The sequence below is a fragment of the Columba livia genome, chromosome 4 (genome assembly GCF_036013475.1).
Source record: "Columba livia isolate bColLiv1 breed racing homer chromosome 4, bColLiv1.pat.W.v2, whole genome shotgun sequence".
Classification (NCBI taxonomy): domain Eukaryota; kingdom Metazoa; phylum Chordata; class Aves; order Columbiformes; family Columbidae; genus Columba; species Columba livia.
The window spans coordinates 34077188-34104060 of NC_088605.1; the positions used below are offsets into that span (position 1 = coordinate 34077188).

The following is a 26873-nucleotide window of genomic DNA, read 5'->3' on the forward strand; positions in this document are numbered from 1 at the left end:
TACTAGCTTTGCTAATATCATATATAAAGACAAATCTACAACACCATTACAAGAAAATGAGTCAACATGTACACAATCACTACAAAATTCTCCAGTTCTTTTTTAATGTAAGGGATTCAAATGTCAGAATAAAGCTGATCAAGCCAATGCAAGAAAAACAAAAGGAATGCAAAGTATTTATTTAGTAACACCAACAAGCAACAGAAGGTACCTGCAACTTAAAAAAAGCCAGGATTTCTACGAATAGGACAGGTATCATCAGCTAATACTGCACTTCTCTTCCTCAGTATGAGAAATACGCATGACATCAGTCCAGTTTTTTCAAGCCATTAGAGCTGGTGCATGCCATGGTCTCAAGTGACTGTAGCCGAAAAACTCAGCTGAAGGGCTGGAAGGACTTTTTAGTGCAAATAAGAAAAGATGTAAAGCATTACAAATAAGAAAAGATGTAAAGCAAGAGTTTGAGAGGGAAATCCCCTTATCAATATTTTTGTTTACATGAAACAGGATCGTGCACAAAGCCAGAGGAGTGCATTGCATAGCTGGAACAAGCAGCAGCAATGTAATCAGTCTGATATCAAACGAGCAACGGGGTTCCTTTAAAAACCCAGGACACTGCACCCTGAAGCTGATTGTCGGGCTGAGGGGGACGCTGAAGCAGCAGATAAAGCCCATGTATTCGTTGTAAACTTTCCAGCATTCAGACTTTATTTGTCTGAGGTTGATACTCCCCTCTGTGGGTGGAGAAGCCGAGGGACTGGCTGACGTCACCCAAAGCGCAGGGATAAAGTGCAGTGCCCACAGCTGTGGGGTGAGTAAAACTTCCCAAGAGGTGTCCGAGGTGGGCTGCCCTGTCCAGCAGGTGCTCCACTGACAGCACCCTTCCTCCTGCAGCTTGGCTCCTCACACAGACCTCAGGGAGAAAGAACAGGAACCAAGAAAAACAACTGTCCACAATGCCACAAAACGTTATTCTCCAAGGACCAGCACCCTGGGGATTCCGGCTCTCAGGAGGAATAGATTTTAACCAACCCTTAATCATAACCAGGGTATGTACTCTTTCCTTTTCCTTTCTATTTATTATGTATATTAGTTATTGCAGATTTTTGCCTTTTACTTCTCTAGAGTTCAGAGATGCAGACGAAACTGTGAGTAGATTAGCAAGTAGCTGTTAGTTCTGAGGAGAGCCAGCTGAATGCTAACGGTTTTTACAAGTTCTGTGCTGTGATATATTTCTGGGATTGCTTTATTGGTGTAAGAGACTTTAGCTGCACTTCTACTTATGCTTCAAAAACTGAACTTAAGTGCCTTGGAGGCAGAAAAACTCTGGCGTGACTTCCCCAGGCATTCAGATGAGAAAATTAGTTCTGAGCCTACTAAAAGCCAGACCCCGCTTTTATCATTTTCATGGCTAACCTCTGTGATCACTGGGGGAGAAGAGTGCTTGGCAGCAGCTCCTCACGTCTGGAAGTTTGTGCTTTGCAAACTCCCTGCCAAGTTTACAAGATTAATCTGACTCTCATTTAATTAAATCAAGTTCTGATTATTGCCAGGAAAGGCAACGGCATTTATTTTTACACATGTGAAGGTTTTCACTTTCATGAATGATAAATCAGTGAATTATTAGAAAGTTATCCAGTTCTGAATAGGAAAGAGATAGTTCTTTGGTGTTTTCTGCCATATTTGGAAACAGACAATTTACTTTACTCCCCTATTAAAGGGCAACATTCCAAGCCTTCATTCTTTCATCCATTTTGAGCTATTAATTGCAATTTATTTAAGAAATAGCTACTCAATGAATGGAGTGTATAAAACACTGTCAGCTGCCCTGCATCTAGAGACACAGAACTACTCAAAAGACAAGATATGCATGTTGGTAATTTGTATATTTTGGAAATTGTGTTCAATACACATCAGACTAGAATTAGTTCTTCTTATATTTTTGCTGCTTTTCAGAACCTCAGATGCACCAAGCACATGTTCCATGAGCCTCAAAATCACCAATGCTTTATTTTTCCTTTTAAAAAGCCCTGCACTATGACTCAATATATACACTATGCCTGGTATTAAACAAATGTCAAGAGCTTTGAAGGATGGATACCAGTGGTGATGTCTTGCAGTAAATATGGTTCTAAACAAGAGTCCGTAGAAAGTTTAAGGATCAACCTTTCAAATATTATACTAGTAAAAATTAGTTTCATTTAATCGCATATTCCATTTTTACATAAGTATAAAAGATTTGACTTAAACAGAAGACAGAATGGGATTATTTGACTGTATGTAGCTTTATAACAAATAGTCAGGACATAGGAAAGCCTTTGGAGAAACAGGAGACAAAAAACCACTCAATAACAAAAGAAAATAAAAGAGAAACACCTCTGGACGTTTTGGGGCCTTCACTGCCTTTTATGGGCCTCCAAAAGAAAAATAGTTTCCATTATCTCTAATGAAAAATATTTTAGCGGTGTCTGGTTTGTATTTTCTTTGTGTTTAGATTAAGTGCAATGAAGTTTAAAACTGCAATAACAAAGGATGTTACTATAAATGTAATTTTCTAAAGAATAAATGATTCTGCAATTGACTCATACCTACTAAATGCCTCACAAGACATAAGTGGTCAGTTTCTAGCAACACAGAAATTCTCAAAATCACATTTCAAGTAGAACTACGAAATAAAATATATATATAGGGAAAAATGACATGTTTAAGTTTGGTTAGCTTAAGTTCAATAATATTATTTGTAGCTTTGTTTAAAATTAATACTTTTGTTGTTGCAGCGTACATTTAGAAAAGTCCCTAAATAAGTATTCATGCAGTAGCCCTTAAGAAGTAGTGAATATTTTGCAAGTTCCACATGCCATGTTTTTGGAGCCCAGGTGTTCCTTTCATAAAAAGTACCACCAGCAGCCTGCTGACATTTGGCTTAAACAACAATAAATAGAAATTATTTTAATATACACTTAAATAAAATAACTGGACAGGTGTTGTTTGGTTGGCTATAGTCCTTGTTCAATGGCAGAAAGCTTTTACTGGGACTTGTCAAGAGACACACAATATAAGAGATCATCATCCACCTGTCTAAAGAACAGCTGTCATTTCTAAAACCCATCTGTGGTTTCCCAAGCAAGGCAATTCTCTTGACTGTTCCAAGCAAATGCAAAAACCACAGATCATGATCAATGGGAAAGTAGGAAGAACAGAGGGGACTAAAAATAGACATATTCTGATTCTATTAGGGTAAGAAACAATGAATTAACTGGAAATAATGAAAACACTTTCTGAAATCCTTGGAACTTCACACAGATACAAAGAAATTACATCAGTGAAACTGATCAAAATCCTAGTCTTAATGAAACTGAATAAGTTCAGTTTATTCTGACCAGAAGGTAACTTTTTGCAATCTAGAATTTAGGTCACATTGAATAAAGTGCTACAGAAACAACTAAAACTTGTAGAGGGAATGGGGAAATATTATCAACTCCAGATTTAAATTCTGTTTTAATACAAACCTTTACAGATCACATGCAAATACTAAATTACTTTTAATAATTAACATAGCACTTGCTTTGGCTGTAAAACAGAACCCATGGTGAGAAAAATTCTCTCAAATAGCTTTTTTTCACTTCATACATGGCACAAATTAGAGAACTGTTCTTATAAGTGAGACTATATGGACTTTTTTGTCCTTCATGCTGGTATTTGTTTACTTCAAAATAAGCAGCTAGTGTTATTTTGGATGAATCAGCCTGTTCCCTTTGTTCTGCTGCTCCAGAAGAGCTAATTTCCAGGAGCTTATGTGCTACATTCACCAATTTCATGTTGCTGTTTTGCTTATCAAAGGTGACCTAAAATGGCCATACATACCTGAGGCACCTAAATACTACTCAGTGACCAAAGACCTCCTTACATGGTGTGGTGTTATGAGAAGTTACCTTTTTGCAATTGTAGAACAAGCTTTAGTAACACCTAAGGTCATGGCCTCTCTACAATAGTTATTTTAAAACAGAATTATGTTGCATTTCAGTTATTTTAACCATGATGCAGAAGATTATCAACGAGCCCAAAAATAGGCAAGCATAAAAAGTTAAGCTTAGGGCTCTTTCTGTGGACGTCACTGATGCTGGTACATTTCCATGAGGCAGGAATTGCACCACACAGATCAACTTGAAGGATCAAGGTCACTGTTATTCAAATGTGATGGAACTTAAAGCTAAGCACTTTAAGAAGTTCAGCACCTGGCTTAGACATGAATAAAGAGAAAAATATCATTTTGGCATTATGAGCACAGTTCTGATTAATTAGCAGCACAACTCGAGAAACCAGGGTAGCAGAAAATAGACTAACTGCTGCATTTGTCCTCAAATGTGATAAGACCACAAGTGCCTTTCTGTATTATTCAGTCAATGGCACATCATGAACATGAAGTAGCACAATTTCTTAACAGTTCTATTCTGCTGTTGCTTGGAGTTGTAAGGGAAAAACTTAGCTTTTTTTTTCAAGTAAATTACACAATGCCATTTGAGACAGAAGACATAAAGACAAGTTGCAATAACTACAGAAATCAAAGTGCAAACTCTTTAATGCAAAAGTGTGGAGATAGTTTCCATCTAATTTGAAGTTATGGTGAATAAAGCATTTCTATGGTCATCTGACAATTGAACTACAGAGGGTATGTCAGAATTAAAAACTCTCTTTTTTTTCTAAGTAACCATATAGTTGTTTACAGGCCTACTCCCTCCCTCTCTTGCCAGCCCAACAGGAAATAAGGAAGCACAGTGAAGTTTATTTTCTCTATCAATTTTCAGGTATGCATGGTGCTTAAGCAGTTAAATTTTTGTTTGTTTGTTTTTTTCAGATTACACCTGGAAGCAAGGCTTCAGCCGCCAACCTGTGCCCTGGTGATGTTATTGTAGCTATTGATGGCCTAGGTACAGAGAACATGACACATAACGATGCCCAGGAGAGAATTAAAGCAGCTGTACATCAGCTTTGTTTGAGAATAGAGAGGTATGTGTACATGCCTGCTTACTTCTGAAAGAAGATACTACCCAACCAACTAATTCTAGAGCACAACTATTATATGTCATAACTATTTTCAATAGTTTAAAGATTTTCACAAACCCTTTAAAATTACAAGCACCCAGACCTACCCCACCAACAGGCAAGACATGTCATGGTCAGAAGAAGACTAGCTTCCCTCGGCCTACTCACCACATTTACTGAACTGCAAACCATACCTCTGACTGCCCCTGCTGACTCCACAAGTCCTATATTTGCTGTCAGTAATCAAACAGTTCTTCATATTTTGGGGAAATAATAAAACCCTCAGCTAGATGTCACTAGTTCAGTTACCTCTCTGCTCTCGTATGCCCTCAGCCACAGGTGCTAATCATCGCCACATCCTCCCAGTCACAGACAGAGCTGACAGTGTATCCTCCCAGTTAAGGAAAGCAACACCACATCAGACTTTCATAAGGGTTGACAAAGGAGGCAGTTTAAAGCCAAATGCTTTGGTCACAATGTATTAAACCACATACAGGATTCTCAAAGTAATATTAATACCAAAACAAAACTAAAAAACTGTCTCTTACCTAAACTGCAGGAGTCCACAAACTTTTTGTGTTCATTTCTCTCAACTAAAGCCAGCAAGAGAAACAACCTGCATTTTTACATCTCCTGAGTTTGCTCAGCCTTTAATGAGAATCATCTATCAGCTGTCTCCAAGAATCAGACAGCTCTAATTGACCTGAGGCCCTCCAGGAGGTACAGGACTTTACTGCAGCTGATCACAACATTTCTTTCCAAATACAGAAGGTGTTGGATTTTTTTTTTCCTAAAGGAGCATTGTCTAATTATTAGAGCATACATCATGGTTTAAAACTCCTACAGTTAATTCTAGGTTCTGCTACAGGTTGATATATGACATTTAGCAATTTTCAAAGTACGATAAATGTAATTGTGACTGTAAATATGTGTGTATTTTTAAATGCTAAACATTTGTATTTATATAATAAACAGTACTAGATTAATATTTAACATTAATATTACACTAGCTGCCAAATTTCACTTTGCCAACGAAAACAGAATTGTAACTGATATTTGTTAAATATATTTATCTCTGCTTAAGTGACTGAAAGAATAATTTGTGCAACCTCTATTTACAATTCCACATAAACTTTGCATACCTAGTTTGGACTCCTCTACAGGGACTTTCCCTTTGCAATTGGTAACTACTAACATTATTTCCCATGGTTCATAATATATATAATTTTTTTTTAAGAAAATAGACTTTTAATATATTGTTTACATATAGTACACATTATATATTGTTGAAGTGTTTTTATGTCAAAACATTGAGAAAGCATAGAACAAACTGCAAATTTTCAAGCTGCATTATATTTTACAGGGACATAGACAACTCTATAGGAATCCAAATTATTCAAATTCTGCCTTTCTCTTTAGGGCAGGAACTAAATTATGGTCCCCACAAGTTTCAGAAGATGGCAAAGCACATCGCTTCAAGGTCAATTTGGAAGCTGAACCACAGGTATGAATTGTTAAAAGTTACCTGACCATTGCCATTTGTCTTTTTACACTCTAAATGAGCTCCCTTGAGGTCGTTAAAATTCTTTAAATAGCACTTCATGGATTATCTGCCAGTTTAAGCTAATAGGAACCATCACAATTATGAACGTCATTTTATCCGACTGGATGGTTTTGAATTTTCAGGTATAACTGAAACAAAACATTAACAAGTTACGTACATTCTAATTTTTCTTTAAAACTGTATATATGACCATAGTCTTATTATGGAAAGAAAATATTTCCTTTTATTCTGATATGGTTTAAGTTGCTTTAACTCTTTTAGAGATTCTTCATCATGTGAGGAAACTCTTCTATCAGGAATAAATGTGAAGCACTAAAGCAGTGCACTCATTACATCACAAAAGTAATTTTGATGTAACAGTCAGTTAAACAGAGAGATCCATTAACGCTGGGTCTCTTCCCTACATTTTCATACTACACCATGAAAATGAAAGTTACAAGTTTGTACAAAACCCATGTACTGATCAAGCAGCAAATCTTTCACCGCTTCTGACCAGCAAAGTCTTGATCCTTGTCTACAACTAGTGCTTTATTCCTTTGTCATTACCTACATGAACATTTGCTCTTCTCAAGAGGGGGGAAAGAAGAGCATTCTGCTGATCCTGGAAAGCCAGGATCAAAGCAAGTATGTCAAAGTATTTATTCTGTGCTATCCTAGAAAAAATGTAAGTGCAGATTCCATTTCACTAAATGCTATGCAATAAATACTTCCACCAATTCTGTTTTCATGGAGACACTCCCAAGCACGAATATGGCATTTCAGTGTTCCAGTTCTCTCTTCTTTCCAATCTAAAAACTCGCATTAAGTAGTGCAGCAAACTTCATCGGAAATATCTTAGCCTCTTCAGCAGCAGGAGATATTATAGTGAAGAAACAAAACTATTCTAGTGGCATATTTTTGTGGAATAGCTAGAATATACATAAAATACATAGTAGTGGAACAAATTCACTGAAAAAGTTATAGAGAAAAACATGCAGGCGTGTATGACAGGAGAGTAATCCCTTTGCATGAAAGCTGCATTCCTAAAAAGGATAGTTACTTAAAAATAAATCACAAGATTTCACTAAGAGCTATTTGGCAGACTCAGAAAAGCTGTTTCTCCCAGATTAAATAGCTCACCTCTTCATTTTAGTGTATCTCTCTCTCTCTTTCCTTCCTAGGAAAATCAGGCGTATTGAGTATATTTAATGGATAGTAGGCTCCACAAAAGTAGCAAAGGTTGTAAACAAATATGCTAAACCATTCTAGGGATGATTTACATTTTAGATCAAGTACTTTCACCTAAGAGCACCCATCACTCTGACCTCCCTGTAGAAAAAAAATACAGTATTTTTTTCTACCATTGCTGAAATTTTGAATTAAATTTTACTGCATATTTAGCCACAACACATGTGACACAGCAGCATGTATAGCAGTAATGAACAGTACACCACCAAATTTTTCTTAACCTCAGATGACAAATTACTGCAGAACTACAACCTGTGCTGTTTAGGTCATGTTAGAGTTTGCTGAAGTCCAACACTGAATAAAGGCATTGAAGCCCAGATGAATCCAAAAGCAGTATAGAGTTACTTCAAATGTAAAACCTTTTTATCCAAAAAGTGTTGTACATATTGACTCGTGTGCAGAAACAGAAAAACATCGAGTTCTATAAAAAGCATTTCCTCCAGATACGTAATAATTTAAAATACTCAAAATGTCATAGATGTTATAAACAGGATCAGATTTTTTTCACTCTAGCCAGGTAGATGTTTTAAAGTTCACTAAGAAAGTTTCACAAAGGGAAGTCAATAATTTAATGCACATTATAAGCCAACTGAATAACAATAATAGACAAAGACATATACAATCTTCTTAGTAAGTATTGAATTTCTATTTGCACGATAATTATAAATGAAAGTAAAACATTTTAAATTGTTCAGCAATTTGGCCCAGTACTTGGCCAAAGAATGCTTACTTTAGCATCAATGAATAAAAATTATTCTATGGGTGTTTGGACATAGCTATGTGAAAACTGATGAGCTACATTCTCTGCCTACCTGCAGCTACGGGACAAAGAAACTTCACACCACAGCAAACTTTTGCATTAGGCTGAGCATCCCCAAAGAGTCATTTGGAGATTAATAGAGGCAATTGTCATAGCACAATGAAATCTCTCACTATTTTTCTTCTGAGGAGAGGAAGCTGAGGCAACAATTCTAGTAAATAATTTGCAGCAACAAGCGGCTGACTGAGATCCACTCTTGAAATCTACACATTGCCACATAAAAACCCACCACCTAATTTTGTTTGTCTGGAGCAACCTATAGTGTGATGGATAAATAATAAGAAAGTATTACTAATACAATCATATGGTATTCTGTATAAAAGCAATTTAGAACATAAGGTTCACGAAGGATATAATTAGGAAGAGAAGATAAAATACAACAATCTAAAGGGCAAACTATCTTATAAAAGTATTTTTAAAATCCTTTCTACTGTATTGTAAATGTAAAGCAATACCATGACTTGTAAATTTTTTCATCTTAAATGAATTTGTTTCCATTACCACAATTTCTCGAATTGCTTTTATTTGGGCTTTCCTTTTTTATTTCTAACTTTGCCTTTGAAGATTTTGTTCAGTGTGACCAGCCTTTCAGCCATGAAAGACGTTATACATTCCTGGGAGATATAAATATGCTATTCCATATAAAAGTATTAAAAAACCAAAACAAAACAATAATAAAAAAATAAAAAACCATGACACCACTATTCTAAAACGTAAGTTCACAGTCTATTACCACTTACAATCAAGTTCTGAAACATGATATCTCGAAACAGAAAACATCTGCGTACTCTCATAGCAATTATCACCAAGGAATGCCATCATATGGTCTGTGTTGGATGCATTTCTACAGACTTTAGGGGCTGCATTCACTCTATTCCTGATACCTGTACCAATGCAAAATGTAGTTAGCCCTGCAAAAAGGACATCAGTCAGATAGAAAAAAAAATAAGGAATGAAACACTGTAATTCTTGAATATTCCTGATTAGGTATTTCAATAACCTCCAGTTCTCATTTAGCTTTTGAACTACAGGAGGACTTTTCACAGATTCAATGAGATCCAATAAACACAAGAGCTGGACTATTTTTGCTGCTGTATATTCTGTCATTGACATTTTATATGAATAGATGAGTTAAAAGAAAACAGAATTTAGGTCTAACTAACTGCAAATACTTGTTTCAAAACTGTTATATAGTAAATGTGCTATTATGGTGCCATGTCTTCTGTGCTGTTCATTTGTCAACAAGAAACAAAAAAAAGGGGATGAAATTACAATGTTCATGATTGGTTTTGTTCATTTTGTATCATACATGGATTTAAATCCATTTTAAATACTTTGACATTAATATCTTTCATTAAGTAGACATGAACCTAAACGCTACTGGATTATTTCCATTTACTAATACATTTTGTTAATCGCAACCCAGTTCTATTAGAGAAACGAGGAATTGCAAGTAAAATCTTTGTGCTCATTCATCCGATTGCTGCTTTCAGTATCGTCTCACAGTGCAATGCTGCTAAACATTTTCATTTAATAAAACTGCTTTTTACTGTTTGCATTTTCTGGTTGCACATTCTATATAACCATGACTTTTCTTTAGGTCTGTTCCTAAACATATTTCTGAAACTGTTGTTTTAAATTAAAACAAAAGGGCCAACTCCCACTTAGGTTTTCGTCATTTTTATAAGTTACTCACCAAAACTTCAAACAGAGACTTGATACTGTCTGAGAAAGGAAATGATGCTCTGAAGAATGAATAAAAACTTAGAGATGTCCAAATTGTGTCCATGTTTATCCAATCTGCTCTTATTATCTTGATTTATTCTGTGGATTTGACTATTCAAATATCTATTTTGGGTTCTGGTTGTATTTGTTCTAACCAATCCCAAAGGCTAAGGTAATTTCAAAAAGGCATTTCCACATCAAAAAACCTTTGTTTAGAGTTTTATTTAGCAGAACAAGGAGACTGGTTTGTACAGCTTGCAAAGCATAAGTGAAAGACCACAATTGCACCTGAATAATTTTAAAGCTGAAGATGCTGGGTGTGTCACCACTACAAATATGTGATAGCAAATACCAGACAGCAGAAACTGTACACAGTGATTAAGCCAAAACCTCCAGTACCTAAGATACAAGCTTCAACAATTTGAAATAAAGCTCATTCAGCAGTATTGGAACTTGGACTGTCCATAGGTCATATGACAAAGTCGTATAGCAGCATAAATACAGAGATGGTCTACAGCATCGTAGATGGATTCCTAGTACACCAGTCACACTCAAAACCAAAGCCAAAATACAGAATTGGCAATGATTTCTGTGAAAATTGAAGTATAAATGACTGACACTATCCAAACATTAGAAGTTCCAGTCTCTAAAGAAGAGACCAATCCAAATTGTAAAAACTTATTTGTTAGGAACAAGAGCTTTCTATTCCATACGGATAAAAGTTCAAGTGCTCTCGCAGCACCATCTCCAAAGAGCGCTGCAGGACATCAGGACGAGGTGATGAACTACAGCAGCAAACGCTCTTCTCTCACTAGCACAGAAGGTAAAAAAACCCAAACCCTCAGCGTATGACACCACCATTTTTTCCAAAATCTGTATTTCTGTGGATTAGTGATGGATCTGAGGTGGCAGAGACTCAAAGGAGACCATACTGAATCTGCACAATGCAAATAAGTGAATTTGCACACAGACAACAGTCTTTATCATTCCTGGCCTATCACTACAGGAGAACATTGTAAATTGTCTGAAAGGTCATCAGATATTTTGTTTCTGGATCTTATTCCTATGATTTCCACAACTGGAGGAAATTACCTGGGCCAATATTAAACAAAATATTATTCCAGAAATAAACAAACATAGGCAGAATGTTTTCCAGTTTACCCATTTCTGGCTTTTACTTATTTATGATGATTTCACATTATCTTTAAATTATACAGCATCAAATTTTTGATGCTCAGCTATGCTTCAAAGTGTGGCATAAGTTCAGAAGAATGTCCACAATCTGATGTACATTCAAGACTATTTCAGTTAAAAGACATGTTAAAAAAAAATCTGTGTTTTCTAGGTAAGACACTTACAATAAAGTCTTCATACTTTTGCAAGTCCCTCCATCAGTATGTGACAATGCAGAAGCCGGAAATGAGCACTAAAGCAAAGCAATTAATCTAACTATACATGAAATCTTTCTAATAGAACGTAAACAGTGCAAAATCTAGAGAGCAATACAACAGGTTACTATAATATTCATCCTTCACATTTCTTCTTAAAATTGCACACTGTTTACAAATGTGGAATGCCTTCTGTTTGCCCTGAGGCAGAAAAATAATGGTTTCTGAATGTGTATGGCTTAAGTAGTATATAGAAAATTCATGGGAAAATATAGTATGCTTGCACCAGATACAAAATAACAGTCGCAAAAGTAAAAAATGCAGAGATTAACAATACTGATGTTATCAGTTTTACTCATGAGTAGCTTTGGTGTGCATTGTAGCTTTGTGTATTTTGTCTGCCTATCATGTACAGGAATTCAAGCCTATTGGTTCAGCTCACAACAGAAGGGCCCAGCCTTTTGTTGCAGCAGCAAATATTGATGACAAAAGACAGGTAGTGAGTTCCGCCTATAATTCTCCAATTGGGCTTTATTCATCTGGCAATATTCAAGATGCACTCCATGGACAACTGAGGAGTCTCATTCCTAACTCATCGCAAAAGTGAGTACTGGTATTTACTTATAATACACAGTCATTTGTGGTATATCACTATCTGTTCTGTTTTCAATTGAAAAGTCCAGCTCTTGCTGTTTTCTCTGATAATCAGGAGTTTATTGATTATCCAAAAACATGGTGATAAACGAAGAAATATTTTCCAACACAAACACTATCCACTCAGCTCTGTAGTAGCAATGCTGCAGGTAGCTAAAATTCGCCCTCTGTGCTAGGCTGCACCACTACCTAACATCCTCTCTTAGAACTGCGCTTTACTCTGAATGTTTCTCAGCAACATGGTAAACATATTTTGAGTACCAGGAATGTACAAAATAAACACAGTTACTTCATGGTTACAATTTTTAAACTTTGTTAACTACTTTTTAACTAGAAATAAGCATTTGTAAGCCAAATAAAGTTATGCTAACCCTCTTTTCTTTACAGGATATCAACTACTTTGAACACAGGCATAATATTCGGCCCAAACCCTTCATAGTCTCAGGCCGAAGCAGGTTATAAACTTTGAGTGCTGTGCTGGATTTGGATGCATGGTGTTATTTTTTTAACGGATACTCACTATTCATGTAATAAAGCATACTGATGCATTCGAAATTCACTTATAGTAGTTTATAGGCTAACACTGAAATTGAAAACAAACAAACAAACAGACAAAACCAGAAATGGCTGACTTGCAGAGATCAGGCTTGAAATTCAAATTTCTATTTGCAAAAGAAAGCATATCCATGCTCCATCTCAGTTATACTGACAAGTGTCTGAAGCAACCTTATTCAGTTTACAGTGTAGCACCAGATATTGTATAGTTATAAATCTATGGCAATCTGAAATTCTTCTGTCCAAATGCAAATATATGTAATCTGTTAACCTGCTAAATAAAAGACAGCTAGTTATATAAGTTATTATCCAGGCTATTCAGAGATTTTAAGTTTGCTTTTCAGCAGACCTCTATTCAGAAGGCAACCTAACTCATAGCTAAAATAGAAGAACTATCTTTAGGAGAACTTTAGGAGACATGTAAAGCTCTAAAATACAGAAAAGCTTATATATAGACATCCAACAAATTAGTGTAATGTCCCTCTATCACAACTGAGAATGAAATGCCTCACTATTATTTACATTATTGAATACAGAGGGGGAATAAACAATGTACTCTATCGCTTAAAACAGAAGGAAATTCAAAAGCACCTGGGTGATGCCATCTATTGTGATGCCACCCTTTATACTTTCTTGCAGTAGCAGTTTTTACCAGCAGATTTAGTGTTCTGCATTTCATTCTGAAAGTTTGATATGCCTGCATTTCAATTACACTAATTTAAGTCTGAGAAACTAGACCAGAAAAACAGGATGGTAATTGATTCCTGTGTGCAAAGGACAACCTTTTGTGGATGATCAGTTTTGTGAGATGTGTCAAATTTTTCAACCACCTGTGTGATAAAGAAAAGACTGTAGAAGGTTGGTAGAGTCCATCCTTCTGTGAACAAGAGCTATCAATGCAGAACACCACTGCAGTGGAGAAAACGTGCGCATCTCTCCTTGCAGTTTGATGCTGATACAGGGTAAATGACAAAGCAGTCCTTAGCCAACATGCCTGGCCTCTAGCCATAGGCAGCACTTACCTAAACTGACTTTGGGACCACAGGGTACCATTTACAGGTACCTAATCAGAGTTACAGATAATCAAATGAGTGTATCAACAGCCTAATCTCCTCATTTGGAAACCTCAATTACACAGTATTTTCCATTAAAATATTGAATTAAATAGCCATTTTCCAGCATGTCAGATGTGGTAAAAACCTGCAAAAATTAACCTGATAGCAATGAAATAAGCATCAGGACTTCAGCTGGGCAAGGTCTGTCAGGTGTTCTAGTATCAGAGAAGTCTGTGTCTACAAACTGCAGAACTTCTGACATGGGCTGCTTCATCTACAAAACCTTTGTTGTCACAGTCTTTGCTACTTTTTCATCAATCTGGCTTGATATATATATCCTCTGCTAAACACAGCAACAAACAAAGAGCCACCTTGACTGTAAACATCCCTTTAGGACAGGGAGCTGAGGCTAAATAGGACTTTGACTCAAAGAAGTGCTGATTGTGGAGTGTGGGTTTGAGCTGACAGCTTGGACACTAGCCACAATTCTGGACTTTACCCTGGCAAAACTAACTGGAAATTACGTGTAATATATAATTATATTGTATTTATGCTTATAATTTATTCTGGTTTAACATTACTTTGGCTGCTCATAGGAAGAGTTGTGCTTTTTCTAGTCTTTTCCTGCTACTTCCCATTTACTAACACTATCAGCACTGACAAAACTTATTCTACTGCAGGATTAAACATTATCTTGATTATTCTAAAAGAAAAGACTGTAAATTTCTAAGTTGCCCCTGTGTGAATTTTTTGGCTGGCTCATGCTAGGCGATGATGCAGAACTGTACTTTTGCTGTAAGGTCTGCCTATCATTTCTGGAATTAGCCTTCTTTTGATATGTCTTTGATGGTAGAGCATATATTTCCCTTCAGATTTTTGAGAAAGTGGTCCTACACAAATTCCCCTCTGAATCAAAAGGGAGGATTTTGGGTCATCTTCTCCACCCAAGACTAGCTACTTGGCAGGTACTGTACTATCAAACTGTGAAATAGAGTATTCTCCCAGGTTTACACAGAATCATTGAGCTCAAAAAGAACTAACCACAAACCTGGTACGCAGGCTGGAGAAAAGAGATTAAGCATTTATCATCTCATAGCTCTGAATGTCACATAAATGGTAACCACGACTGTGGAAGGCCTGGGTTATGTGCTGCTACAGAGCAAAAGCAAAGAAATATCCTGTGACAAAGAAAGTCTCTGAGGTGCTATGAAGGAAGGACTGAAGTGTTCACACAGTGACACTGAAGAAGACTTTGCGCTTAATGTTCACATTATTTACTAATCCTGTTCCAGAGATGTCAAATTGATGTTCAGTAACTTTACTTCAGTAATGTCAAGCAACACTGATATTTCTAGAAAACTGCACATCTTTTTCATTATATATAAATTATATGTAAAATCTACTTTGAAAGCAGTAAAATTAATTCTCTGAATAACCCACTGTTCTTGTGAAGGACCACTTTACATTCTACTGGAAACACTGTAATTTAGAAATGCAAAAGTATGTCTGTCTGGTTTAGTATCTCATCTTTGAAATGTTCAACAACTATAAAAAATTATGTATGTTGTTAAACTAATTTTAAAGTATTAACAAATATCTTATTGTAGAACTGAAGAAAGTCTAGGAAATGTCACATTCATTATTTTACACTACTTTATAGTAGTTGCTTCAACTGTGGCCTGAGATGGTTGTGAGGTACAGGACTGGAATGATGTGTCTAGAATTCCAGTCCTGCAGGTGTCTATTCTGACACAGACACCGCACATAACCTTTGTATGCTACGCTTTGGTAGATGTTAAGAATTACTCATCCAGAACAAAGAATTTCAGGGAGGCTTAATTAATGAATAAAATCTGGAGTCAAAAATGTAAAGAAATTAATATGCTCTGAATGATACAATCAATCAAATAATTTTCACTACCTTAAACGCCTGCCAGAATTTTAAGGACTGCTTTATAACTGGCATTGATACTTTTTCAGGAAGATACTTTTAAATGAATACCCATACTTTTGCTTTTCTCTGCTTTCACTTTTCTGCATCTGTTCTATCTACACTTTTCAGCCCCGTTAACATCACTGTATTCCTGTACTTTTGTCTTTATTCTCTATAATGCGACACGCGTTGCACACTCTCCTGTAATCTGGCTATTAACCCAGTGGATGCAGCACTCCCTCGGGGATTGACTGTGGCAGTGGACGCAGCACCCCCTCCTCCATTAGCACGGTCAGCTCCATCTGCCCCACCGAGCTGAAGGCCGTCTCCAAGATGGCCCCAAACATTCCCCTGGAGATGGAGCTTCCCGGTGTCAAGATCGTACACGCTCAGTTTAACACACCTTTGCAGTTGTACTCAGATGACAATATCATGGAAACACTGCAAGGCCAAGTGTCTACAGCTCTGGGGGAAACACCCGTAATAAGGTAATTAGAGGAGCATCTTTAATGTTTATGAATATCCAAATTTAGAATATACCAAAAATCATGAGCTTTAATATCACATTGTTTCTATGATAATGGGTAAGAGTGTTAGAAAGAACTTAAGTCATTTAAAGCCATTCCGTATTTTCATTAAAATATTAGTAATTTATGACTTTTAACCCAAAGTATTAAAGGAGTCTTTCAGAATTTACAAATAAATACTTCATAGGAAATAATCCTCTATTTGTAGCTAATAAACAGAAACTGATGATACTACCTGCACTATTAGCTGACTGAACATTCCAAGTCAAGATTCTGATTCCCTCCAAAATTCAAAGCTATTTATTATTGGTATCATAATTATTTATTTAATAACATCTAATAATTTATTAAGAATTAATAAAATACTATTATTAACTCACATTTCTTTTAACTGTTGAAATTCAAGTTATGAAGATTAACAGATCTTGTAGATGCTTATAGTGTTCTAGGTATCTAACATTCAGGACAACTTGTTCAGTACGAATAGCTCTTATCCAAAAGAGACAGCATTTACTTTATAGGCCTACTGATCCACCTCTGAGTTATTAATTTTATCCATGGCAATAACTAAGAGTCAGGTAGGGAACATTATGTATCTGGACAACAACAATGATTAAACAATACAAAGTTTTAAAGCAGTATCCATTTTTTTTTCAAGAGACAGTTCATCATTTACATTTCTTTATCTTTACTTTTGCATAATAGTAGCTTAGTTTTCTGGTTTACAACAGTACTTAATAATTAATAATATGTATGGTGTAAACTAAAGCTAATCACTAATATTTTGAATAAGTAATAATCACCAATGAGCCTTTTTCAGCATCTTGCAGAATTGGGCTGTTACTAACCACAAAAATCACATTTATATAGAAGCATTCGAGTTCAACTTATCTGATGAAAACTGTAATTCATAAAGTCTTTGCAGAGTGATGTTACTCTACTGCATGAATATTTTCCCTCAGTCACAACAATTCAAGAACAATAAAAGAAAAATTTGCTTTTTCTTTATTCTGAAATAATGGATTAAGCCCAGAGTAATGAGATTTCACAAACTCCTGTGGCACTCCCAGTGTGAAATCTCTCTTTGGTTGTGGAATTGGTTTTCACTCTGTACGCACTCAGAAATGTTATCTCACACATCTATGTAGAGGTTGGTTTTGCCTTCCGTATGTAATTGTATTATCACTTGTTTGATGTTTAGAAATCTTAGAATTTTAGGGTTTTATTAGCCTTTGGTGAGAACTGTAAAAACCAAGCTCCTTCAATATAAAAGCTTGTGACTAGAGAAGAAAGTGGTAATTTCTTTCCTAGTTTAAAGATGGCTCAGAGAAATCTGTTGTCTGATGAAGATGTGAACAATTAACATCAGCAACAGGGGCCACTGCCCAACTGCGGCTGCTCTTACTGTGCCATTTGACAGCTTAGATGTTACCCTGGGAAACAAACCAAACCATATAAAGCAAAACCCAGTCTAATTCCTTGTGGAACTAGTTGCTTATTTCCAGTGGAAATTTACCTAAGGTTCAACAGACAGTAGGAGGCCAGTTGTAACAGGAAATTTTAACTGGACATTTATGTATATGTTAGTGAGATAATGGACTTCATCAAAGTAAATTTGGACCTTTCTAATTAGCCCCTTACCTTACGTAAAGATATGAGCTGTGATTTTAACAACATTCGTGAGACCAGCTGCCGTGAAAATGGAACTTCTGGAGCAAAGAGCACCTGGTAATACAGCAGCTGATTGCAGAAATGCAACTGCTTTGAGGTTAAACACAGGTACCAGCTTATTTCCCAACGCTGTAAGAGCCAGAACAGTAGTTACCAAAATACTTTCATTGGTTTGTAGATTTATTTTTGTAACAATTGCACAGATATTTTTTCCAGCACTTTTTAGATCTAGAGAAGGCTATATAAAGCAATGCTACCTGGAAGAAAGAGCCTTTCGGTAGCTGCCAAAACACATTGTCTTAATGTTTGTTTCCTGAACCACATTCTTTGCCTGGTAGAGCTATTGCTCCCAAGTTACGTTTGTTAAACTGCTTTATCTGCTCTTTGTCCCTGTGATACAGTGACCCATCTCCGAACGCAGTGCCTCAGTCTGACGTGTACAGGATGCTGCACGCCAACCAGGAGGAGCCCAGTCAACCTCGCCAGTCTGGCTCCTTTAAGGTGCTCCAGAATTTAGTCTCCGAGGAAGGTGGTTAATAATGACATATCCTACCTGTTCTAAGTATTTCTAAATGTTTGTGGGAAGGGGGAATCTGAGAAGAAAATATGAGAGATGAGAGCTTTAAGAATTTCTGAAAGCTCAAGTCATTCTGAATCTTCTAGATAGCGCACCAGCCTCCTAACATTTTTCACCCTTGCTTTTATAGTTAGCAATCTCTTGTGTGAATAACATGGTAGTGTTAATCACATTTTTCAGAATTTCTTCTCAGATTTTAAGGTTGTTAATGTAAAAGTTGACTTAAACCGAATGATAATTTTTATGTGAGAGAACTTTCAGGACAAGCTGCCTACACTCATGACACCAAGAAAGCAAGCACTCTCTTCCACATCCAGGAAAAGAGAAATTCAAACCAACTCCTAAAACAGGTTTCACTTATCCCCTCTTCATTCTAAATAAAAATTGAAGAGGACAATATAATTTACAGTCATATTTCCTTCAAATGAAGACATTTTGAAAATAGCATTAGTAAAGGCTGCAAGTCTGTTATATTTACAGTAAGTGCACATAATGAAATACAAACAAAATTAATCTAAAAGGTAAACATTTAAAATTTTAATTTTTACACCTCAATATTTACCAAAGAGGTGATAAATACATCTAATAATGTGTATATATATATATATATATCATTGTGGGATTTTGCTTGGCATTTTCTTGTGTTTTGCTAATAATTTAGTATTCATATCATGTTACTAATCTTTCTGAATTTGTTGTATGGTTAGTTACATGAATGCAAATCTAATGATAGGTCTTGGCTATGTTATGTTGCTGTATTAAAGCTAAATCCTCCTCCCTCTTCTGCTATATGCAAAACCTACTATCAGAGAATTAGATGATGTCATTGAGACAGAGAGCACTACTACGTATATATTATATGTACATATGTATATGTATACATATGTATATATTCTTGCTTTTTGGCTACAGCTACACAATATTTTTCCCAGTTCCAAAGAGGTGGAATCTGGCCCAGTAAACCTGTAGAGAGTAGAGAGAAACTCCATTGTTTGTTGATACAAGTGGAAGCCTGTAAATACATTCAGGAGTGTATTTACAGGAAAAGTATTTAACTGCACCAGATGCTTTTGTATTAGCCTGCACATAACAGGATTATTTTGATTCTCAGAAGGACGCCCCATGGGTACAAGAAGTGTGAAAGCTCCTGTAACAAAGATACCTTCTGCCATGCCTGGTGCCCAGAAAGTGCCACTGTGTGACAAGTGTGGGAATGGGATTCTGTAAGTTGTTTCTTTTTTAGTTTTAGAAATCTCTAGTTCAAGCACATGTCCCGAGACACCACTGCAGACTACAGTCATGTCTTCTCAGTGGTGGTCTCAGTCTCCATTTGCACTAGTAGAAAAAAGCTTCTAGAGAACAGAGATATAAAAAAATATTGTTCTAAATCCCAAATTATGAACTTGCACCTAAGACACTTTAGATACAGATTATTTCAGTTTCAACAATGTACCATCAATGCTTTAATTAAGATTTCTCAGGACCTCTTACAAGTCAATGTTTAACACATGCATAATGAAACCAGCAGTTACCCGTGCTGCATTGTCGCAGGTTGTGAATTCTCAAAAGTTTCTTGGTAGTGTAAAGCATCCTTCCCTCAACCCAGCAGGAGTACCCAGAAAGCTCTGTGGGCCTGTTTTAAAGCTACCAGATTTCTATTTGAATGACATCACTAACTTCAGCAAAGAAGATAGATAATGGTGAGCTCAGAGAACAGAGTCACTGAGGAAAATAAATGTGTTTTTAAAACTCATTTTGTCACCATTTTGATTGGTTAGACTGTACTTTCTGTGTTGTGACAAAATGAACATGTTTCTTCAAACTCTTGTTTTTTGATGAACTATGTGATCAATTCTACAGCATTTTATGTCACTTACTCAAACTCAGCTTCCTTAAATTATATAGTAGTTGGCAAAGCCCTGAGATGAACAGCCTAAAAGCCTTAAGATAAATACAGAGGAGCTTACTTACTTTGTGTCATACTGTAGTTTCTCCTCACTTTCAATTTATATGAATTGATTGTTTTTTTTCTTTTCATTGTTTCCATACAGAGGAACAGTGGTGAAGGCACGTGATAAATACCGGCATCCAGAATGTTTTGTGTGCTCTGACTGCGGCCTCAACCTGAAACAAAAAGGCTATTTCTTTGTGGAGGGCCAACTATACTGTGAAGCTCATGCACGAGCTCGCATGAGGCCACCAGAGGGATACGAAACAGTTACCGTTTACCCGAAATGCTAGTCTTATGTTAACACACAAATCTATGCATGCACACAAAAAGCCACTAACAGCTTAGAACTGCAGTACAAGAGTCAGGACTTCTGCCTGATTCCAAAGTAGCAGCTTTTAAACCTTTTTTCTGGGATTCTGAGGTCCCTGTTAGGCAGCAGTAGCACATTTATACCAGTAAAATTCTGCTAAAATATTATCTTTGAAGTTGCCAAAATAACTCAATGAAGTATAAGCTAAAACATCTGTACTGGACTAAAGAAACTGAAACAGCTGAGGTAATACATGATTACTACAGCATATACATAAGTGCTCTAATCAAGACATTATTTTTAACAGAAATTAAGTATCTGTGCAAACACCAAAGCCATCCAAGTGTTACAGGCTGGGCCCTAACAAATGCAGAACTTTTCCACATGATTAGAAAGCAGATATTTTACATGGATAGTACAAAACAAGCAGTTGTTCCTGTCCGCTTCTACCATCCATTATTCAACTACCATTAACGTACGCCAAAACCAGATTTTGCTTACTCTGCTTTGAATTTGGGATTATATTGACTTAATTTTCTGGTGCAATAACTGTGACAAGGAATACGTACCAATTCATACAATAAAATGGCTTGCATAATAAAGACTGTTTAGTAAAAGGCAAAACAGAAGTTCTACATTGTTTTAATGATTTGCAGTGAAATCAGCTTTCACATCACTTAGCAGGAAATTGTTCTGAGGCATGCACACACATGTATTGGGTTTTGGAGGAAAAAACAAACAAACAAACAAACACACCAACCCATGTTCTAATAGGAACTCACTGCAAATTGCGAATGAAAGCAAATTTTAAAACTTTTCTGCAGAAAATGGTTCTGGTTTTTTGCATCTTCATCTTTCAATTTCCATAATAGAAACCATGGAGAAATATCTTCATAATATCTTCATTGCTGGTAAATTAAAACTTGGACAACTTTAAAAACAAATGTCAAAATATGAAAAGGAAAGGTCTTTTTAAAAAGCCTGGTGAAGTCCTAAGAAAAAAAGGCTGGAAGAACACATTTTTTAAATCCATTTCTGAAACTCTTTCAGGGCTACATTGCTTTCAGGTAGGTGGCAGCTACGCACCTCATTGACAAACCGAACCATAGCATTTTCAAAAAATATCAATGCAATTCATAAATGATTTCTTGGGGTATTCTGAACCCACTTTAAATAGAAAAATCCACAACATTTTATATGAAGTCTACAAGACTAGCAGAAATTAACAACTTGGTGGCAAAAACAATTTTACATACTTTTCTCATTCTACAATGAAAGAAGCTTAAAATGTAAGAAAATGGAATCAAAACAAGAAGCTGTACATACTTTAAATCTATTTTTAAAATTCAGATGAGTACCAAGGCTTGAAATATAACGCCACATATTCAAAGACTTTTAAAAATGTCTTTAAAGTATTATTTCAGAATTTAAATGTTTTTAAAATGTGTGTCACTGCATTTATAATTTATGTCTGCATATCAAAAGCAGACATAAAGAAAGTGTTGCACCCTTTCAAAGGTTATTTCCCAAATCATTTTTGGACACAAAACATAATTTTGCTCCCCATGTATCATTGAGGATATGTGTGGCATTTATAGCATTTATATTTTTTCCACTGATAAAGCCCATAATCTGAAAATTCTTTTGAAACTGAGAGTGCATATAATGCCTATTTTTACAAACCTAAAACGTCATTTGTGTTTTAAAATATTTGCTTAATGTTCATTTATTTGTGGAGTAACTAAAGATAAAAATAAATCTACATATGACAAAGATTCTGTATTTCTTTTCAACTGGTATGAAAAATGAGAAAGTGTGAGTGTCAAGTGACTTGATAATAATAGAAATTTGGCATTTTCAGCCTGACAGAGCAGTATGCTTCAGATTCACCAAATCCCTGGCAAGAATGAAACTCAATTTTTGTATGAGGCATTTGAGTATGTAATCTGGGCAAAATTAGCTTTCTCTTCTAAAACTGAATGACATCATGTGCTTTCAAAACTGAAGACCCAAAACTGTTCTCTCTTTAACAGGCCAAACATACCAATGGTAACTGTGGGTAAACTCTCCATAATGTAGAGATAGGAACTGTTAGGTTAAAGTAAAGTAACAGAACATGACCTGTTGCCAAAACTTTGGGGACAGTGCAGTGGTATTGCATCATCACATGGTGCTATTTTGAGAGGTTTGAGGTTGGACATGACTTTGACAGAATTAGAAGGTAAACCTATCTAACTGCAAGTACCAACCTATGTGAAAACCTTTACAGCAGTATAACATAAAGGAAACAAAGATTTTTATTTAATGCAGATTCTAAAATCCTTGATCCTGATAGAGGAGAAAAACAGGAAATCTCATCCTACAGTCTCTTCAGTATGGGGGACTTGAATATAGAGATTAAAATGCAAGAGAAAGATAGAGCGATTCTCTCTATCCCATGCTCACAGCCCGGTTCTTTATCTCAGCAGAGTGTCAGTGGTTCCTGGCACAAATCAGTGTCCAGCTAAAGGACTATCTGCTTTATCTTCTGGCTTAAGAATGGCACAGCCATTATATCATTATAGCTTAATGCTGCTATGCCTCTCAGCTGTGTCCAGACTTTTTAATATTTATTACAAGCTGAAGAGAGCCATGGCATTTATTTTTAGATGGAGAGAAAGATAGTAAGTGTGACTTCACATGCTCGTTATCTCAACTCTTCAGATGTTGATCAACAGGTGTGAAAAGCTTTCCTCAGCTATGCTACTGCTGCATAAACAGAGAGGCTCTTTCTGGGAGATGTTAAAAACTTACATGAAACTGTAATTGTCCAAATGAGCAAGGCAAGAATTACATCTGAAAACACACACATTAATTTATATGGTACTTTTGTATCAATTGTTTCAAGACCAATGCTTTTGGTCTTTTAAGTAATGCTAAAGTGCTGCCAAAAATTTGAAACCTAATTCTCTGAAGTATTTAAAAGAAACTATGTTGTTTCCACCAACTCAAAAACATTTTTCAGTTTTTTCAAGCACATTTTGTCACTTAAAAAAATCAGACTAGCACTTTTGTTTAGATCAAAGTATGCTATTGAAAGAAAACCACCCATCACTCCCAGTTCCTGCATTTTGGTTCACACCACACAACAGCTTTGGAGTACACAAAGTGGTTTCCCTTACAATGAAATTCAGGTGGAAGATCATCTTTGGGAGGACTACTAATGCACACCAACCACAGATGGGAATCCAGCCCATAGAATCAAACTAAAGCTAAATAGCTCCTCCCTGAAACACAAGTTAGGTAAATGCCAGGTCTTCAGTGCCAACTGATCTGCTTCCACTGCACCACACTGCCTGCTTGAAGCATTTCTTTCAACTTTCATAGTGAAAAAGTTTCTTAACAGAAATTAAATTACTGACTGTTTAAACCCAGAGATACACCCAGTATTTGTACCTGGCTTCAGATGTTCCAAAGCTCAGAAGTGTTTGATCAAGAATTTTGGTTCTAATTTCTATAAACGGTATAAAAGGAAACAACTGGGAAGTTTGGTATAGATCTGACTTGCATTTAAAATACATGCATTTGATTAGAACTCTATTTTTCACAAGGACAAGATTATTATTTACCTAGTGGATTCAAATATTTATAATAAAATGGTGGAAATAAAACACATTTGTTGACATCAATCCAGCAAACGTTATCTCCAAAGGCAATCACAGTCTGCAGATTTGCCCTTTTGTGTTTCTTTTTTTTATCCTCTTATCCAAGCAAACTATTCAGATAACTTCTTTTGAAACTGTTAACAAGAAACATCCACAAGCCAATTATTCCTTTTTTCATAATACATGAAGTTTTAAAATAAAATGCATAAAAGTCTTCAGCCTGTCCTCAGTACCACCAGCTAAAATCTTTGTGTCCACAGCATATGCTTGATAAGTAATATTACCCACACACTGTCCAAGTTCACAAAGCATTTGCTTTCTATATATGGTAAAGCTCACATTTGTTTTAGCACACTAAGTGAATGTTTTTACTTACATTTGGTCTACCTAATCCTCCCCCTCCTCACACTAGGGCACGATCCAAAGATCAGTAAAGATTTTAGGAAAGTCTTGCAAGATTGTATACTATATTACTCTGAAAAAAAAAAAAAACGCTCACTGGCACAGGCTAGGACAGTTGTCCAAAATAAACCTTTAAAGAAACACTGTTACATACAGTTCATGTGCTGACAAAAGTACAGCTGTGAGACAAAGCCAGAAACAAAGAACAGAAACAGTGGAGTCGTTAAAAATTATTATTTATTACTCAGAAAACCAATCATTCAGTAAACACCCAGAGGGCTCTGAGCAAGAGGAAAAATCCCTTGCAAGTTTTTCACAGTCTTGGCTCTTTCAGCAGCCTATAAAATCTAAATATTAATTAGACCAGATACACTAAAGAGCTATGACTGGAACAATATGTTCAATGGAAAAAAAAAAATCAAACAGGTTCCATATTACCACAAAGAGCAGTGTTGTTTATGATTTCACACAAAACCTGTAAGGTGTCAGTAAGACCTTACACTTCCACCACAAGGTACAGAAATATTCAATCCATTTGCAAATAGAAAAGAATCTCAGTTTCCCAGCGCCAGCTTTGCAGCCAGTGCAATTATAAGGCGCCTGCAGGTTGTGCAGACACCCAAAGCACAGGCATGGGTAGTTTCCTTCAAGCAAGAGATCCCAGAGAGAATCTGACTGCACAAATCACAATCAGTCTTTCAGTCTCCTTACAGCTAACATAATCTGTTCAAATACAAATTAATGACTACACAACTTCAGGGATTTCAGGAGATGCCTTGATCCTAATACAGGATTATAATTCTAAAAACATCCACTTATTTATTTTCTAACTCATAATTCATCCATCCTTTTCCATTCTCACTATGACTTCTTATGAGATACCTCTCTATGAACACATACATCACAGAGCTCTGTTAATTGTCTTTCCTACCTAATTCCTATTCACTTCCTATTAACAACCAGCCTTCCTGAACCAAGAGCTACTCTCACCATTGACAGAGTATGAAAGAGGAGCATTTTAGAAATGACGTACTGAGATACAGTGCCATCTCTCCTTACAGGTCCACAAAAATGCTAACGAGGTAAGCCCCTTTATTAAGAGTGGAGTTCTAATGACCCTGTGGCATAAAGGCTGTTCTTTGAAAGTCACACCTAAACACAGATGTAACTTCTTATGTTTGTTAGCAAAAACTGTACCAGCTATTGCCCTGCTCTAGTTAGAAGTAAGGATTGAGTAAAATATGCTTCACAGTGGTAGTTTCTGGGGAAATAACAAGCTGTCAAATCAATCATGGTTCTACTGTGGCATGCAAGGGAAAAAAGCAAAACCTTTGAGGCATTCGGAATGCAGTGCTGCACTGGATCTCATTGCTATTTCCTAAAGGCCATTTCATGGCAATTAAATTTCCTAAAAACAACCCTTCCTCCTGAGCACTGAAAGGGCTCACACTCGTTCTCACCACGAAACAAAAGATAATACAAGCTTTTGAAAATAGGACAGTCTCTTTTTTTCTCCAAATTCCAAAGTCAGACAAAAATTTTAAGGGTCTCACCTTACATGTTAAGTACCAATAACAGAGGATACTGGATACATGGTAAAAATTAATTAGTAGACTACAACAATATAGTAGTTACACTCATATAGATTCCTACACATAAAATTGGGCAGGTTTGCCAGAATGGTGACAAAATAATTCTCTTTTGATTTTATATCTTAAATGACTCTGCCCTTGATACTTCAGGTGTCTCTGAAAGATGTCAATTCACGTAAACTGACAGTAGCTCTGACTTACACATTGCCTCTCAAGTTAGAGAAGCAAACTGACA

General features: G+C 36.0%; 1 protein-coding gene across 5 annotated transcripts; it reads left to right on the forward strand.

Moving 5' to 3' along the window:
* The first annotated feature begins 656 nt into the window (after window positions 1-656).
* On the forward strand, window positions 657-22773 carry PDLIM3 (PDZ and LIM domain 3). 5 transcript variants are annotated; one of them, XM_065061202.1, is made up of 8 exons: window positions 658-1049; window positions 4856-5007; window positions 6463-6547; window positions 12809-12876; window positions 16189-16452; window positions 18564-18691; window positions 19854-19962; window positions 20791-22773. In XM_065061202.1, exons 1-8 carry the CDS (start codon window positions 957-959, stop codon window positions 20978-20980), a joined length of 1089 nt encoding a protein of 362 aa, XP_064917274.1. In that variant the 5' UTR covers window positions 658-956; the 3' UTR covers window positions 20981-22773. The 5 variants fall into 5 exon arrangements, with proteins under 5 accessions (XP_064917275.1, XP_064917274.1, XP_005500249.1 ...); XM_005500192.4 differs by having other exon boundaries at window positions 663-1049; window positions 19851-19962; XM_065061203.1 differs by lacking the exons at window positions 12809-12876; window positions 16189-16452 and adding an exon at window positions 12183-12370 and having other exon boundaries at window positions 657-1049.
* The last annotated feature ends 4100 nt before the right edge of the window (window positions 22774-26873 follow it).

Excerpts from the sequence above, each read along its gene's own strand:
- PDLIM3 (XM_005500192.4), top strand. The coding sequence starts at position 957 with ATGCCACAAAACGTTATTCTCCAAGGACCAGCACCCTGGGGATTCCGG. Across the intron at positions 16,453-18,563 it reads GGGGAAACACCCGTAATAAG|TGACCCATCTCCGAACGCAG; the intron begins GTAATTAGAGGA and ends CCTGTGATACAG. Across the intron at positions 18,692-19,850 it reads GAATTTAGTCTCCGAGGAAG|AAGGACGCCCCATGGGTACA; the intron begins GTGGTTAATAAT and ends TTTGATTCTCAG.